This window comes from Lactuca saligna, chromosome 4 (genome assembly GCF_052625555.1).
Source record: "Lactuca saligna cultivar CGN05327 chromosome 4, ASM5262555v1, whole genome shotgun sequence".
Lineage (NCBI taxonomy): Eukaryota > Viridiplantae > Streptophyta > Magnoliopsida > Asterales > Asteraceae > Lactuca > Lactuca saligna.
In genome coordinates this window covers 316,415,950-316,433,829 of record NC_136420.1, presented here as the reverse complement: position 1 = coordinate 316,433,829, position 17,880 = coordinate 316,415,950, and the positions used below count along the sequence as shown (strand labels likewise).

The following is a 17,880-nucleotide window of genomic DNA, read 5'->3' as shown; positions in this document are numbered from 1 at the left end:
ATGATGTGGAGTAACTTTCACGCGTGTTGATACCTCATAGCCTAAGTAAACATAGTGCCGAAGTGCGGCTTAATCATTAAGTCATTATATCTAATGGATGAGCATTTAATAATAATAATAATAATAATAATAATAATAATAATAATAATAATAATAATAAGTATTCAGCTGGGTTCTTGTGTTCATGGTTCGATTCGGACCATGTTCTCAATTTCCAACAAAATAAATTTTCGATTCTTCTGTTCATATTTGGATTCGGACCTGGTTACGACACGAACACATCCCTAAAAAGACAGATTCCCGTGTATAGTCGAACCAGAGTTGAGGTATTTGGTATGGTTCCCGGTTATCTACTTCCGACTAAATCGATTCACGGTTCATCGGTTCTTGGTCCGGTTCGGTTTGAACTGATGTTCATCCTTAATTATACCCCAAGGTTCTAAAAAGCTCGTCATGGCTCCGCCATGGTGCACCACGGCTCCAAGGCTTGCACCTGCCGCCAAGTTTTGCCAAAACACCGCCTTAACTCATATATGTGTATAAAAATGAATAAAAGTTGAAAATACATATAAAAATATTAATTATATAGAAAATTGTCGCCTTAAGTCACGCCTTACAAACATCATGACTTGCCAAGGCTCGAAAAAGCTTGATGATTGACATTACCGCCAAGTCACGCCTTACGTTATTTAGAACCATGTTATACCCTATTAAATAAATAAAAAAAATAAATAAATGAATAAATAAATAAAACTTATATGGCATTTCAGATTAAGGGTTTTGGAGTTTTAGGTTTTAAAAAGAGAATAGTAGCTTTTATTCTAACCAAAAGATGTTTCAAGTACACTTCCTTGTATAATCGAATCGGAACGGTTGGAGGTGAAGCAAGGGTATTCAGTTGGGTTCTCAATTTGGTTCGGGCTGTGTCCGGACCCAAACACATATCAAAATAAAACACTTCTTTGTAGAATTGAATCAGTTGGAACCGAAGTCAGGGTGTTTAGTCCAATTTCCGATTCTCCATTTCACACTAAATTGGTTATTGGTTCTTGGTCGAATTTGAGTCCGGACCGATGTTAATCCCTAATTATATATTATTAAGTAAAAATAAAAACAACCTTATATAACTTTTCTGATTAACGGGTGTTCGAATGGAGTGTTTTAAGCTGTTAGGTTTTGAGAAGAAAAAAAATTATTTGATGGTAGGAGATTTTTATTCTAATCTTCAAGTACCTTTTCAGAGATTTTAGATTTTAGTTTTTATCTAATTTTATACCTGAAGTTCTACCAAAATCAAAGTTACACCTTAGGTGGCGAATCGAATCTATATCATACAAAACCCCTTAAATACAAATGTTGTTCTAACAATACATACAATCTTTGGAAACAAACTCCTCTGATTGAGCTCTCAATTGCATCCGAAAGGATATCAATCACTCTGTTGATTTTACTTTTTACTATTGCCATGGGTTAAAAACGTCAATTTTCACTCGACCCCTCCAATAGTCAAACTCAAAAGTCAAAATTACACTTCTCCATTTTGTGTAACTTGCAATTGCCGCCTTACAAGTGCAGTGTAAATCCCGTTCATGTTAAGAAGCTCTTCGTGGGTCCCACTTTCTGCAATCTGCCCATCGGAAATCACCGCCACCGTGTCGGCGCTTTTCACCGTCGACAGCCGGTGAGCTATCACTAACACCGTCCTCCCTTGCATTAACGAGTCCATGGCATCCTATTCATACAAAAACACCCACACCCAAAAATCAACCATTAGCAAAACTCTAGGATTCATACAACTGCGTGAAATTGTGTCTGTATGTGTGTCACCTGAACGAGATATTCACTTTCTGCATCTAAAGCGCTTGTGGCTTCATCCAATAGCAAAACTCTAGGGTTCATCAGGAGCGCTCTAGCGATTGCAATTCGTTGTTTTTGACCTCCCGACAACCGTAATCCACGTTCTCCAACCACCGTTTGGTATTTCTCCGGAAACGACGACACAAAATCATGGGCATTCGCCATTTTCTGTTTTCATAAGCTCGAGAACGTATAATTTTCTGAAAAAACAATTGAATTGAAAGAAAAAAGAAGAACCCTTACAGCAACGTTTTCGATTTCAGAACTGGTGGCTTTTCCGTCGAATCCGTAAGCAATGTTATCTTCTATAGAACAGTTGAATAGAACAGGCTCCTGGCTCACTATACTCACCTTAAACATAGCAAGAAAAGATGGAATTTTTTTCACATATGTGGAGAATGTAAGGGTGCGTTTAGTTGCGGAAAAATGGATCGTTTTCCGGAAAAATTTTCCAAGAAAAATGAGAATTTTGAAAACGCGTTTAGTTCGTCTATTTTTCTAAATTTTTCACGGAAAATGAAAATTTTCCGTTTTCTAAAATTACAAAGAAGTTGTAAAATTTTGGAAAACTGATAATCATTGTTTTCCACATTTTTCTAATTCCAAATTTTTTTTATAAACACACACCCACTCTACCCCATCCACCTCTACCTACCCCCACCCACACACACACCCACTCACCCGTACACACACACACACCAACCCACAAACACATACATACCCACTCACACACCCACACACACATACATACCCACCCACCCACAAACACACACATACACACATACATACATACCCACACACACCGACCCTCACACACACACATACACATACATACCCACACACACACACACACACACACCCACAAACACACACATACATACCCACCCATACACACACACACACACACACCAACCCACACATACACACACAAACTCACCCACAAACATACACACATACATACCCACCCACACACCCACCAACCCCCCCCCCCCCCCCCCCCACACACACACACAAACCTACACCTACCCCCACAAACACACACTCGCACCCCCACCCACCCAACACCACCACGACAATCACCGACCTACCATCACCACCACCACCACCACCACCACTAACCCGTCACTAGCACCACCACCACCGCTGCCGCCACCATCACCACCACTGACACAACTGTCGCTGCCACCACCATCGCCTGTCATCACCACCGCCGCCGCCGATCCGCTACCGTCACCGCCCCCACCCACACCCTACCACCACTACCGTTTTCTAAAAATGAAAACCGATAGAAAAATACACATCTAAACACGTTTTCTAATTTTCTAAAACTGAAAATGAAAAATGAATAAGTTTAACTAAACGCGTTTTCAAAATTTTTCAATGAAAAATGAAAACGGAAAATGAAAATCGAAAAGGGAAAACAAAAAACAGAAAATGAAAATTGTTTTTCCGTAACTAAACGCAACCTAAGGTTTTATAACGTGAATTGGAGGATTAGATTTACCTTTTTGTGTAGAAATTCGTGTGATATTTCGGGTAATGGAACCCCGTTTAGCAAAATCTTTCCGTTTGATGGATCGTAAAATCTTTCGATCAAATTCGCGATGGTGGTCTATGGAGAAACGAGGTTGTAATCAAGATTTAATGGCTTATTAATGATCTTAAAACAAAAAGTGAGTTACAAGAATGGTCCCTACAGTATACCAATAATTCCAGGTTCAGTCCACGTTCGTTTTTTTGTTCCAAGGTTGTCTCTAACTATGGTTTTTCCCCCCGAGAATAGTCCTTCACCAATCAAAATGACCATTCTGCCCTTAAAGGTAAAAAAAAGTCATTACACATGCGCCAAAAACCATTCTCATTTCTCCAAACAAAAACCAAAGTTAGGGACAACTTTAGGAAAAAAAAACATGGACCGAACCTGCAACTTTTGACATACCACAAGGACCATTCTTGTAATTTACTCTTAACACAAATATAACAACTTTCACAATACCTTTCCGCCACCACTGGGTCCCACCAAGGCTACTTTCGAACCGGGTCTCAATTTTAGTGTTATCCCCTGTACACAAAAAAGTCGTGAGAATCCGTTTGTTACACGTGAAAAAACAGTTTGTACTGTGTCTGTATTAGATTGTGATTTTGATGTCAACGAACATATAAAAATAAAATAAAAAAAGATGCAACAACATGGTCAAATTATCTTAATTTATATTTATTTACCTTAAGTACCATATGATTAGGTCGAGAAGGATAAGCAAACCAAACATCATCTAGTTCAACATCTCCATCTGGATCACTACAATTAAAAAACCATAATCAAACAAAAAGTAACAACCACATGTCCACGTGGCATAAACACACACACACACAATACACACCCAACGGGGCATTGGGTCCCGGGTTTTGCCAAGCTGGACACACGATCGAGAAGCTGAAAAACTCTCCTACTTGCTCCAGCAGCTTTCATGGCAGTTGTATATAATCCTGATAATGAAGATATCGAAGACCCAACTGCAATTTTGATACTTTGGTTATTTTAAGTCAAAATAAAGAAAAAAGATTATTGAGACAAATAAAAGGAATAATACCTGTGAGGCTGTAGAGAATGAATGATGTAAGCGAGCCAGCTGTCATCGCACGTGTAATAGTCAAGTAAGCTCCATATATCACCACTGTGATCACTGACAATGTTGATGCTCCACTCATACCACCAGAAAATATACCCGTGACTTTCTGTCATATAAACAAGTAATTATAAGACACTGTTTGACTGTTGTTGAGTGAGTCAGATCCATCAAACACTATGAATCTGACCGAATCAGGCTCATCCTCTTACATAAGGTTGTTTCTTTTTTAGACCGAATAAAACCGTCTAAACGAGACTAAGGTGCTGTTTGTTTTTTCGAAGCGAAAATGTCTAAAGTCTGCGAACCACCTCTACAACCCTCTGTAGCAGTAGAAGAGGTGGACCAAACGGCTGCAGCATTTAATAAAAAGTCTGTTTGTTTTTTAACGTCTGCAGACTGTTGCAGTAAGTTAAAATAAAGTGTGAAGAGGTTTGAAGCAGTTGGTCTAAAGATGCGTCACACACTACACGCGCAACAGTTTTTAAGTCAGACGTCTTTTAAAAAACAAACAACTGCAAAGGGCCAAGTGTTGCAGCAATAAATGGTTTGAAGTGGTTTTTTAGAAAAAACAAACAACACCTAAATGACTATTTTACCCTTACATTTCAATAGAACAAAGTAATACAGAAAGTCAAGAAAATGAGACTTTTCCTATTGAGTCAAACAAGTCAAACAAAGGCTTACTGCTTGTCGGAGGCCAAGGTTTAGAGTCTCATCAACTTTTTCAGAGTAGGTTGAAATCGCATAGGATTCTTGTGCAAAAGATCTCACTGTTCGAATGGCTCCAAAAGATTCCTGTAGGTCAAATTTACGTTTTGACAATTTATACAAAAAGTCAACCAAAATTTTATAAAATTTAAAAGGATTAAACAAACCTCGGCAATTGAGGCAGCAACTGCAGCTGCAGCTTGTGTTGCATGAGACAGTTCTCGAAGGTACCTTCCAAAGTAGCGCACAGCTACCGATATTATTGGCACAACAACCAAAGCCAACACTTCACAAAAAAAAAGAATAAAATAAAATAAATCTATCATCCATAAATTACATTATTGTACTGTCTTTCTATGTAAAACAAATGGGAACTAACATTATAGAGTTAATTACATTTTTGGCCCTTAATAATAGCGGGGTTTTACAATTCGGGTCCCAAAAACTTTTCTTTTGCAACTTTGGTCTTCATTTGAGGTTTTTGTAACGATTTGAATTATTATTTTTTTCCCTTAAGTGTAGCTGATTTTTGCAACTTTGGTCCCAAAAATATAGTCATTTTCTTAGAACAGTGACAAAAATCGATATACTGGGAGATTAAAGTATAGTTAGTTTTTGCAAATTTGGTCCCAAAAATAGTCATTTTATCGGAAAAGGACCAAAGAGTGCTACAAAAAGCTCAAATAAGGACCAAAATTGCAAGAGAAAACTATCTGGGATCAAAATTGCAAAACTCAGCTATCCTCAGGGACCAAAAATGTAATTTACTAAAAATTACATTACAAGACCGAAAATTTACATGTTAGCTTCCACGAAGAAGAGAACATGAAGCCAAGACCAATAAATGCTGTAGTCAAATTTCGAAGTGCCTCAGAGAGATTAGTAGTTGCAGCATTTTTTATAATTTGTGTGTCTTCAGATAATCGACTGAGTAATTCTCCTGTTCTAGTAACATCATAGAAAGCTATTTCCTGTTTAAAAAAAAAAAAAAAAAAAAAAAAAAAAAAAAAAAAAAAGTTGCATATTTTACTAATAATAAACAAATTGAAAGTACAATGCTATTAAACATCAAGAAACTCACTTGTTGCATAAGGTGGCTGAACAAATCCTTTCTCAAACGAGCAACAACCCGTTCACTAGCGGAAGAAAACAACCATGCCCGGAGCGCTGTTGAGAATGAACTAAGACCAAAAAGTTACATATAATTACATAAATGCCATTCCAAGAACAATTTAAGTTTTATGTGATTTAAATGGGAAAAGAAACACACCCAACAACAACCACCAACACAACGGCTAAGATAGTGTCCTTAACAGCATTCAGAGCTTCAGTTTGCTCTTCGGGTGTCTTTATGTCTCTTGATACAATGTCGATAATCCTCCCACCAAAAGATGGCTGATAACATCATATAACACGCTTTACAATTCGTTAAAATAAATTTAACGTTTTTTTTTTAATCTTTTCTTTTAGATAATTCTATCGACTTGGAAAGTGGCGTACTATAAGCAGGCTTGAAGTTGAAGCTATTAGTAGAGCAATTGTTGCAATGATGAGCCTCCCTGCATCAGGTTTTGCCTACAATGTAAGTAAAAAGATAATGATTGTTAAATCTTACAATATGGCATGACACAACTTGTAATGCATTGGACTGAGACTGACATGATATGACATGACAGAACAGGTTGTATCAGACTAACTTGACATGAGAAAACAAGTTGTACTGCATTGGAACAGGACTCACATGACATGACAGAATAGACTGTATTGAATTGGATTGGACTTGGGACAAGTATGATATGATATGACAAGTTGTACTGATTGGACTGAATGACATGAAGGAACAGGTTGCACTGAATTTGGACTCGTACCGACATGACAAGACAAAATAAATTGTACTCCATTTGTCTCGGACTAACGTCAATGGGACAAAAATTGCATTTTTTTTTGTCCCTTTCAAAAATCTATGTAAAAGACAATAATGCCCTCCTCGTCAAAGTGATAGAAAATAGTCCTAGAAAGTTTGTCTAGTGGGCTAGTTCACTATAACAAACACAATATAGCCTAATTGTTGTTTATGGAAATTGTGTACTTACCAAAAGTAGAACTCTGGAAAATCCAACATTTGCTGCCTAAATTCATGATAAAAGTTATGTTTTTTAATTGCATAAGGAAAAATATATAGAATCGAAAACAAAAAACGATGATCACCTGTATTGCGTCTCCGTACTCGAGGTCTGTTGCTGGACCATTTGATGACCCGACTTCATTCTCATTTCTCTTGACCTAAAATCAAGAAATACTAATTGATTGATTGTGTTCCATAATGAAATTCGAAGTTAATGCAACTGAAAAAAGCAAGCACTGATCAACTATGATCTCGTTTTGATAAATTTAGGGATAGAGAAAGAAATACAACGGAAACAGATGTAATTGGTGTAAAAAACAAAAAGGGAATCTTACATTTTTTCTGATTAGTGGAACTCTGTCACCTCCGGAAGAGATGATCGATCGGCTTGTCCAATCCAAATGCTTGTTCTTCCCCATTTCACAAGATTTCAGTAAACCCTAAAGAAACATGGAGTTTGCAGGGTTGTTGGAAATATTTTATAAGAAAACGGAAAAAGAACCGATTCGCTTGATCAAGAACACATCAATGAACGCAACGCGGCATGTTTTTGGGAATGTTGACTTTTGTTCAGTCGTCTAGAAAGGACATAAAAAAGTTGTTTGGTGGGTAACCACATCCGATTCTCTTTTTCAGTTTTTCCTTGGAATCTTGTAAATAATACTTGCCAAAACATTGCATGGTATTTGACAGCTATTAAAGTTTCTATGTGTTTCCATGTGGTTTTATTTTGAAAGGCATTGGGGAGTAGGTCTCGACAGGCTCGCCAAGGTCGCCAACAACCACTCCCGATCCCTAGCTCGCGCTAACGCTAAGGGAGCTCGCCAAAGAGACTCGCGATGCGATCGTGTCATGTTCGGGTTTGCAGATTGCAGGTTAGCGGATCGAAAAGTCAAAATACACCAACCCGAACACAACTCATAATTTTAACTATATAGGTCATGAGTTGGCGGGTTTGAAACATAAACTCATATATGACCTGTTAACCTACTTATTTATACGAGTTCATAGGTTGGCGGATTCGTTAATTAGATTTGAGTTCGTAGATTCGTGGATCTGATTCCATAAATAAAATTGATAATTAAACATACTGATAGGACTCGACTATGCATTCCTATTATAACCACACATACACACTTCACTTTCCGGATAAAAACCAAATTTGTATGCAATTGTACCTTGTAATGGGAAGACTGAGAGAAAAGAACTTGTAATCGGAAGACTAAGAGAAAAGAATAACTTAGGCGACATACAAAAGGTCCCTGAAGCAAATACTCAATCGTAGGTTTGATCATAGCAAATCGATTGCCTAATGTGTTCGTCGTTCAGGCACGACTCATGTTCAGGAGTCGACGTTGTTCGATGACATCAATGATTTAATCATTCATGTCGCCATTCATTCTTCATGAGTTCGTTTACTACAAAGGAGAGCCCAGGAGAGGGCTTATTCGATTTTGTTTGTGAGGTTATTTAGAGCAAACGTGTTGCAAATCAGCAAATGAAATAGTTTGTTACCTACGGGTCAAATGGTCAATGGTATAATATATCTATAAAATATATGATTTTTTTATTAAAATTCTAATCGGGTTGGTGGGTCAGCCCGTATATTTTTTGAGAAACTCATATATGACATGTTTAATAAACATGTTGACTGGTTAGCGTGTTGGCATGTTGGTGGCTTGAAAAACTCAAACCAAGTCTGTTTATCGTGTCGTGTCACGGATCGTATCGAGAATTGTCAAGCCTAAATGTAGGGGTGTAGTGAGAGGAGAAAGGAGAGAGAAAGTGGAGAGGTGTGTGATCTGATTGGTGTTTAGCATTTTTCTTTACTTATTTCTTTTTAATTTTATAAAATCAAACTTATTAAATTTGCATACTATCACTCCTTATCTTTTTTGTGTTAAACATATTAAGTTTAAGTGGCTTTTAAAAAATTAAAAAAAATCATATGTCAATGTGTTAAGAGTGATATCACTTCTTCCACCCTAAGTGTTTAGTTTTAATGTTACTATATGTATCCCCTCACTTATATAAATTGTTAAATGATAGTGTATACACCATCACTCACTCAAATAGGAGTACATGAAGCAATTGGTTGTATGTATAAAATTAGCCTTTAGTTTTTACAATTTTACTTGGTTCTCAAAATTATCTAAAATTATTATTATACCTCTAATTAAATGTTTTATTAACTTTCATATAGAATTTTTTGTTTGAAATAATATTTTATTAATTAGAAAATACCATACCTAACTCTTAAAAAAAATGATAATAATAAAATAGAGATTTCCGAATTGAGAGTAGTTTATTTCTTTTTTTCTCTGATTGGTTGATTTTGATATATAATGATCGCGATAATGGTGAAGGATACGATTCTGATATCTGGTATCGAAGTGAAATTAACGTCGATGAAGGTAGATGATGGTGGCGATGTGGAGTTTGTGAAATGCGAGTGTTGCGGCTGATGGAGGAATGTATGCCGACGTATATTGCGACGGTGAGAGATGGCAGAAGCGGTGGATTTGTGGACTTTGTATGCGAGTGGGGCGGTGGATTTGTGGACTTTGTATGGAGGCTGTGAAGGAAGAGATGGAGAGATCTTGTTCGGAGTCAGAGGCAGAAGCGTTGGAACGACATATGAGATTCTGTAAGAACTTCCGGTCGTCGGTTAGTTCGTGGACCCAATCATAAGATTTAAAATGTATCTTAAGAAAATCAATAAAAATGAAAAGTATAAAAAGAAATTCTATTAGAAACCAAAAACATGACTTTAAAATAAAGAAATGGACCCAATCATAACTTATAAAACACCGGTTATTTAATTTTAAAATTATGAATGATAAAAACTATTAAATCAAAATCACTTGAGGAGAAAAATGTAAATATAAAAATCTGTTTTGGTCACAAACAAAATCTATATTTCTAAATAGATGTTTATTTTACATTTTGTATTATATGATGTCAAAGTAGCAATTTAATATGTATTTAAGCATTTTTATTCTAGAAATAACAAGGGAAAATGAATAGTAATTGTCTCTTATACAAATAGTTTATATATATATATATATATATATATATATATATATATATATATATATATATATATATATATGGAAAAAGTGAATATACCCTTAAGGGTATATAAGTTTAGGTACTCAAACTCATAATAATACGTCGTTTTGTTTGATATATTCATTATAATATTGTTAAACTTCAAACCTTAACTTGATTTATATTTAATATTTTTAAATTTTCACTATTATCTTCCTCTTACATCACATCTTTTTGTTGAACACTTACTAGGTTATATATATTATTGTTGAAAATGACAATTATATAAGAGGAAGTTAAATATGAAATTTATAAAAATCTTAGAAGTAATTCAATTTAGAAGATGAATTATAAGAACATTGGACAATTACAATGTCCATATATGATACAAAACGATGTAGTATGGTGAATTTGGGTACCTAAGCTTATATACCCTTAAGGGTATATTCACTTTTCCATATATATATATATATATATATATATATATATATATATATATATATATATATATATATATATATATATATATATATATATATATATATATAGGAGTAGGATCAAATGAGAACACCAAAAAGGTTGAGAACGCGAGAACAAAGTATATTCATTTGCGATTCCATGTATTCATTTGTGGAGAAATGATAAATTTTTACGCATTTAATTTCAATTGAAGAGAAAAAGCATATTCATGTTGATTGTGCGTAAAAATTTATCATTTCTCCACAAATGAATACATGGAATCACAAACGAAATACTTGTTCTCGCGTTCTCAACCTTTTAGGTTTTCTCATTTGATCCTTTCCCTATATATATATATATATATATATATATATATATATATATATATATATATATATATATATATATATATATATATATATATAAAATTCAATTGGAACTCCTACTTAAAGGGAAATTACAAGACTTTGGGAATTAGAATCTCTTGCATATAAGACTCTATCATGGTGAGTAATTTTTCTAATAAATGTTATTTAGATATGTGATTATTATTATGTTATGTGATAAATACAATGGTTATTGTGGAATAATACATTATGAGTTAAAAGCTTATATATAATTCAATTAGAACTCCCGACTTAAAAGGGAAATTACAAGACTTTGGGAATTAGAATCTCTTGCATATAAGACTCTATCATGGTGAGTAATTTTTCTAATAAATGTTATTTAGATATGTGATTATTATTATGTGATGTGATAAATACAATATAATGGTTATTGTGGAATAATATATTATGAGTTAAAAGCTTATAGGGTTGTATATGGTTGAGAGTTCTATTAAATTGGTATCACTAAGTTTTATAACAAGTTATTGCTATGTGGATTAATGAGTTTATTTAGCTTATTTATAGTTAAGTTATGCTACATGAGTTAAATAAATAGTTTAGTTGTATTTGTTATGAGCTATGAAGTGTTAGTGTAGCTGTTTATGGCTATTAGTTATAGTGAATCGATGTAGTGGTTTTAATGATTCGAATGTACGTAGATGGTTTTAGTTGATGACTATTGTATTATATAAGTTATTTATCTAAGTTGTGTGAACATTTATGCTGAACGCAACAATGTAAATGTAGGTCGTTGAACAGTTACAATTGAATATAACTATTACATTTGTCTAAAGTATGGAACAAAGATCAAGTATGGCCGAGTGGTTATTATAGAGTATCATTATAACAATGTTTATAGTTATTAGTATAAGGTGATAACCTTGGTGGTCGTAATATCATCATTAGTGAATTGGATGTCAATGACAATGTTGTTGGCTGTAATGATATACTTGTATATTTTTATCAAGGGTAAATGTCATTGTAGCCATCAATTTCTGTTTTAAAATGTCACTTATGCTATTTTTTTGTATTCTAAGGGCATAGACTTATGTTTTACCTGCTAAATAGGGAAAAACACATTTGATGCCGCTTTTACAGGTTAGAGTAAGCTTATTTGGTTTTTTTATATTTATTTAAAAAACTAAAATTAAGAGAATAATCTATGTGGCATCTCTTTGGAAATGCATCTTCTGAACATGAAAAAGGCAATAATGTTGCTTCCAATTCATTCATTCTCCTAATTTCTTCGACCTTGTCAATGTGAATTCCATCTATAAACACAAAATGACTTTGAAATTATTCTCGATGAGAGGTAAAGGAGAAAATCTTCTACTCACAAATGTATAATCCCAAGTTTTAAAGTATAAATCTTTAGTTTAATCCATTACTTTGTTTAGTTTTGTTAGGAATCAAGGGAAAAAAATGAATACTCGAGCTCGACCGTTGATTTGAATCGTCACATCGATTTCCAAAAGAATGTCACTATCTCCCAAGAACACCACGTACTGTAAATCCAACGTTTTTTTTATCTCCACCTTCACACCAATTTTGTATTTGGTTTTTTTTGAACCTTCATCTTCTGTAGTAGATCGAAGATGGTTTATGTGTTTTTGTATCTAGGATTTTGAAGACGAAGATAGTAGATTGATGATGATAGATCGAATCTTCACCTCCACCTTCTGATTTCATCAATACCACCAAATCTTCATCGTCGGATCTAGGGTTTTTGGAAAATCGATATTTTGTTGCGATTTTTTTCTAAATCAAGATCAAGATGAGATTCATCTATGCTTTCAAGTGTCATCTATTCGGATTGGAGTTATGAAACAAATAAGTTTAATTTCATAATGCAGTTCAAGCTTTTTTTGTTCCAAAAAAAAAAACTTAGTTCTGCAAGATTTTTTTTAAGATGATTTGAATGTTTTATTTTTCTCTGGAAAATATGGGTTTATGCATCATTTTATCGGATTGCAGATTTTAGATTGAATCGAAAACCCATTTCATTATTAATTTATGTATCTTGTTCCTGTTTAGAGTAGAAATGAACATGATATGTTCTGGGATTTTTTTTATAAGAGAGATGATGGTTTGAATGTTCTTGCTTCATCTTCTTTGTTTAAATTTTCATAAATTCCTATTTTTCGGTTTATTGAAAGTTTGTAGATAACGATGGGTTAAAGGGCTATAGTGACATTAACCCTTTTCTCAAAATATGGTGAAAGCCATGGTGGTTGTAATATCATTATTAGTGCATTTCAAGTCAATGACATGCTTGTTGGTAGTAACACTACATTTTTACACTGTTATTTGAATATGGTGGTAGCCTTGGTGGTTGTAATACCCTCATTAGAGAAATACAAGTCAATGTAGTCTTGATGGTCGTAATACCATACTTGTATTTTGTTATTAGAGAGTGGTGGTAGCCTTGCTAGCCATAATACCATCTTTTGAGAAATACAAGTCAATGGTATCCTTAGTGGCCTTAATACTATACGTGTACATGAATATGTTGTAGTGGTAGCTGCATGGTTGTAATACCACTAGGAAAATATTATTTAGACATAGTTGTAGCCCATGGGGTTGTAATATCATAGGGAAACGTTATTAGAGTATAACTATTACTTAAGTCGTTGTAAATCCACTAAGTCGTTGTAATATCATACTTGTATTTTGTTATTAGAGAGTGGTGGTAGCCTTGCTAGCCATAATACCATCTTTTGAGAAATACAAGTCAATGGTTCCTTAGTGGCCTTAATACTATACCTGTACATGAATATGTTGTAGTGGTAGCTGCATGGTTGTAATACCAATAGGAAAATATTATTTAGACATAGTTGTAGCCCATGGAGTTGTAATATCATAGGGAAACGTTATTAGAGTATAATTATTACTTAAGTCGTTGTAAATCTACTAAGGAGAGCTAATGGTTAAAATAATAGTTTGAGTAGTTGTAAACCTATATATTTAGGAATTTACGAAAAAAAATACTTTATATACTATGTTTATCGATAAGTGTCATGGAGTTTGTAATGATTTGTTGGTTATATATATATATATATATATATATATATATATATATATATATATATATATATATATATATATATATATATATATATAGAGAGAGAGAGAGAGAGAGAGAGAGAGAGAGAAAGATAGAGATTTAAGTATTCTAACTAAATATTATGTAGATGTAAACCAATCATTTCAATTTTAATTAATTTTAAATTTATTTAATATATAATGGTAGAAAATAATATCCTTAGATTCTCATTTTTTATGGGAACAATTAATTTTAAATATTAATTTCGAATGAAAAAAAAATCATAACTTTATATATATATATATATATATATATATATATATATATATATATATATATATATATACACACACACACACACGATGAGCTTTTAAGCCTTAAAAAACTCAATCAGGATCCAACACTTTTGGTTCTCCACCAGTGGTGTTGATGGGGAAACGATCAGCGACAAGGTCTCGATGAGTGTAGTTTGGCAATGAGGGTCGACGGGAAGAGGAACGTCGCCATCATCTTCCATCGATAGGAAGAACGCGAGGCGACTGCTGCCTCGTATCTACATCAATTTCCATCGACGAACGCCACTATCATGTTCCATTTGTTCGTGGACTAGATTGACAACAGGTACTCCTATTTTATTTTATACTTCTTCTCTGTGATTACACATTGCAAGAGGTAATGATTTTTTTACTCTTTTTTTACTCTACTATAGTCATGAACGAATTAAGGAGCCTTGCTTTTTTTTTTAGAAAACTAAGCCCAAGAAGATAGGAGCAACTGTTATGACAGGACCTATTTTTGTTCAAATCACCTGATACATTCTTGATGCTTTGAACAATGACAAAATGCCTATGATAGCTTGCATAAGGGAGGTTAGTTCTTTAAGCACTTACTTTGTCCTCAATGATGATATTATTTTCTATGATCCCCTATTTTGAATCAGCTAATTGCATTCATGCTTCATGTATTCCGCTTTGAGTATTGTCTCAAGTTCTCAACTTTTCACATCTTTCAGAATATTGAAAAAACCGAGCGGCGAAAGTCATTGAAATCTGCAGCAACTGCTACTATAGTTGGCAGTCCCCCTGCATATTTTTTTTGATAGATTAAAACTGATTTGCATCCTAAATATTTGTGAATGTTGTTGAATTCATATGATTTCTGATTTTGAAGATTGTCAATCTATTTCACAGTTTAATATAAACTGACTTTTAATTGCATTTGTTTGACATATTGATTGTTATGATTTATGATATTTAATCGGTTTCGAAATTGATTCTTTACCTGGTAAATGTAAAGTGGTGTTGCTTCATAATTTCAGCTTCAATATTTGAGTTTTACTTGCTAAATGCAAGTTGAAAGCTAGGGATTTGATTTTTTATTTATTTCTTTTTCACATAATGATCAGGTTAAGTAAAACATATGCGGTAATTCCAACAGAATGCATACGGTAATTGAATCTTGAATTCCAATTCTACTGGAATGGAATCATGAATTCCAATTCCGTTGGAATGAAATTTGGATATTTTCTCACTTATTTATGCATGTTATACAATCCTTGGTTATTGGTTTTGGTGCAATTCACAAGTCCGCATATTTTTCCAAATGAATTTAGTTTTTATTTTTCATTTGCTTATGCATGATTGGATTCTAAACTACAATTGGTTTTATTTTCACAGAAATTGATGTTTCAAGAACGAACCAAAAAATTGAAAGTGATTCTTAGCAACATTATTCTTTTAGAATGTATTAGTGTTTTTGTTAGATTTTGATGTTTTCTTTCCGGGTTTGAAAGTTTTTTTAGTTTTATTCTTAACATTAAATGTAATTCTTAGTAATTGTTACTCATATTATATAAGAATTAATGTAATTTTTGTTTTTATTCTTCAATTGATGGTTCAAGAATTTATTATTCTACAGGAAGTTTTTAAAGTCATGATCAAGAAACAGGTTCAAGAATATTTTTATTATTTATGGTTCAAGAATATTTTTATTATTTATGGTTTAAAAATATTTTTATTTTTAAATATACTCATAAGCATATTCTGTCAGAATGTCCGAATTAAAAGAATTATACTTTGTAAACTCAGATTTTTAAAATCAATAGAATCTATGATCCCTTAAAATATACAATTTTCTTTTGTTAAATCTATATTAATTGACTAAAATATCCTTATAATTAAATTAGATGATATTTTTCAATTATATTTAATTCAATAATATGTATTAATCACTTTTTTAAAATAAGTAAAATGATTGGCCTACAATCATTCCACATCCACACAATAAATATATGGTGGAGAAGTATGAAGTTTGGTAGCAAAAGACTCAAATCATCATATTATTTATTTGTGTATACCAAAAGGGTTTTAAGCCCATTTGTACCTGGTGTTGCTCTCCCTCAATGAAATTGAGGGTTCAATCTTGTCTGGAACATAATTGATTTAAGAGTAGTTTAAAAATAGATTAAATTTGTTGTTAAAAAATATTAATGTATGATTATTTTTGATAACTTATTGTATCACTTTGTTAATACAAATGTGAAATGTACACTAGATTGATTATAAGTTTAAAAACAAAAATTTTGGGTATACTTTGTATTAATAAATCGGTATTTTCTAGCGTTTGATTCATGATCTAGATCATCAAGAGGTTGTTAACTTGTTATCCAACTAATGAATGATTATTTGTAACCCTAGTTTGATTCATGATCTAGATCATCAAGAGGTTGTTAACTTGTTATCCAACTAATGAATGATTATTTGTAACCCTAGTATCATGATTTGATTTTACGTTAGCAAACTTACTTTGTATGACTTCTTTACTATTTCATTTGTTTTCGTTTTACTAAAACCTAATTTTATTTATTTAATCTGTTAGTACTAAATTAATGACTTAGATGAACTAACTTTTGTCGTGATTGAATTAAAAATTTTCTATCAAAGCAAACATATGATCTAGGTTCAATATATAGATTTAGATTTGTGACACAACAAGAATTATAACAAAAACGAAGATCAAAAAGAAAAAAAGAGAACCTCACATTTTTCTTCACGAAGGAAAATCCTCCGGTGAACATAATCGACCGGCTTGTCCAATCCAAATATTTCTTCTTCCCCATTTCACAAGCTTCGCAAAAACCTTAACAAACATAAGAGTTGTCAACAACTGATTTTTCGTTCACCTCTAAACCAAATTGCAGGAAATATGTTTTAAGAACAGAAAGAATTAATTTGCCTTTGATCAAGAACACGTTGAGGAACCGAAAGTTTGATTGTGTTGGGAATGTTTACTCTATGTTTAGGCAATCTTTACTTAAACTAGACAAACGGATGATTGAAGGCTTTATATTAAAATGACATTAGACCGTATTGTACCTTTCCACTTTAAAGATACCTACAAAGTTTGGTTAGTGTGGTAATATATAATTATCACCATAAGTATAAGTACGTGTTAGTCGTACTAACGCAAAAGATAGTTTATAGCTAGGTAATAGAAAATATATTTGTAAAAAAACTAGTTAATAAGATAGCTATAAAATATAAAAAGACATAAAATCAAATCAAATGAGTAAATTTGATATATTTTGAAATCTCATATTTCTCATCATATCATATTTGTTCT

General features: G+C 33.0%; 1 protein-coding gene across 4 annotated transcripts; it reads right to left on the bottom strand.

The window, feature by feature from the left end:
• Positions 1–1,306: 1,306 nt before the first annotated feature.
• On the bottom strand, positions 1,307–17,617 carry LOC145044017 (ABC transporter B family member 27-like). Of its 4 annotated transcripts, XM_078992819.1 has the most exons (19): positions 17,494–17,617; positions 17,300–17,397; positions 7,656–7,760; positions 7,404–7,478; positions 7,289–7,324; positions 6,696–6,770; positions 6,466–6,590; positions 6,277–6,376; positions 5,995–6,166; positions 5,363–5,481; positions 5,172–5,282; positions 4,449–4,593; positions 4,239–4,371; positions 4,081–4,156; positions 3,854–3,919; positions 3,362–3,469; positions 2,101–2,208; positions 1,828–2,025; positions 1,307–1,732 (listed from the first exon to the last, which is right to left on the bottom strand). In XM_078992819.1, exons 2-19 carry the CDS (start codon positions 17,375–17,377, stop codon positions 1,526–1,528), a joined length of 2,037 nt encoding a protein of 678 aa, XP_078848945.1. In that variant the 5' UTR covers positions 17,378–17,397; positions 17,494–17,617; the 3' UTR covers positions 1,307–1,525. The 4 variants fall into 4 exon arrangements, with proteins under 4 accessions (XP_078848945.1, XP_078848947.1, XP_078848948.1 ...); XM_078992821.1 differs by having other exon boundaries at positions 17,300–17,532; XM_078992822.1 differs by having other exon boundaries at positions 17,295–17,530.
• Positions 17,618–17,880: the final 263 nt, after the last annotated feature.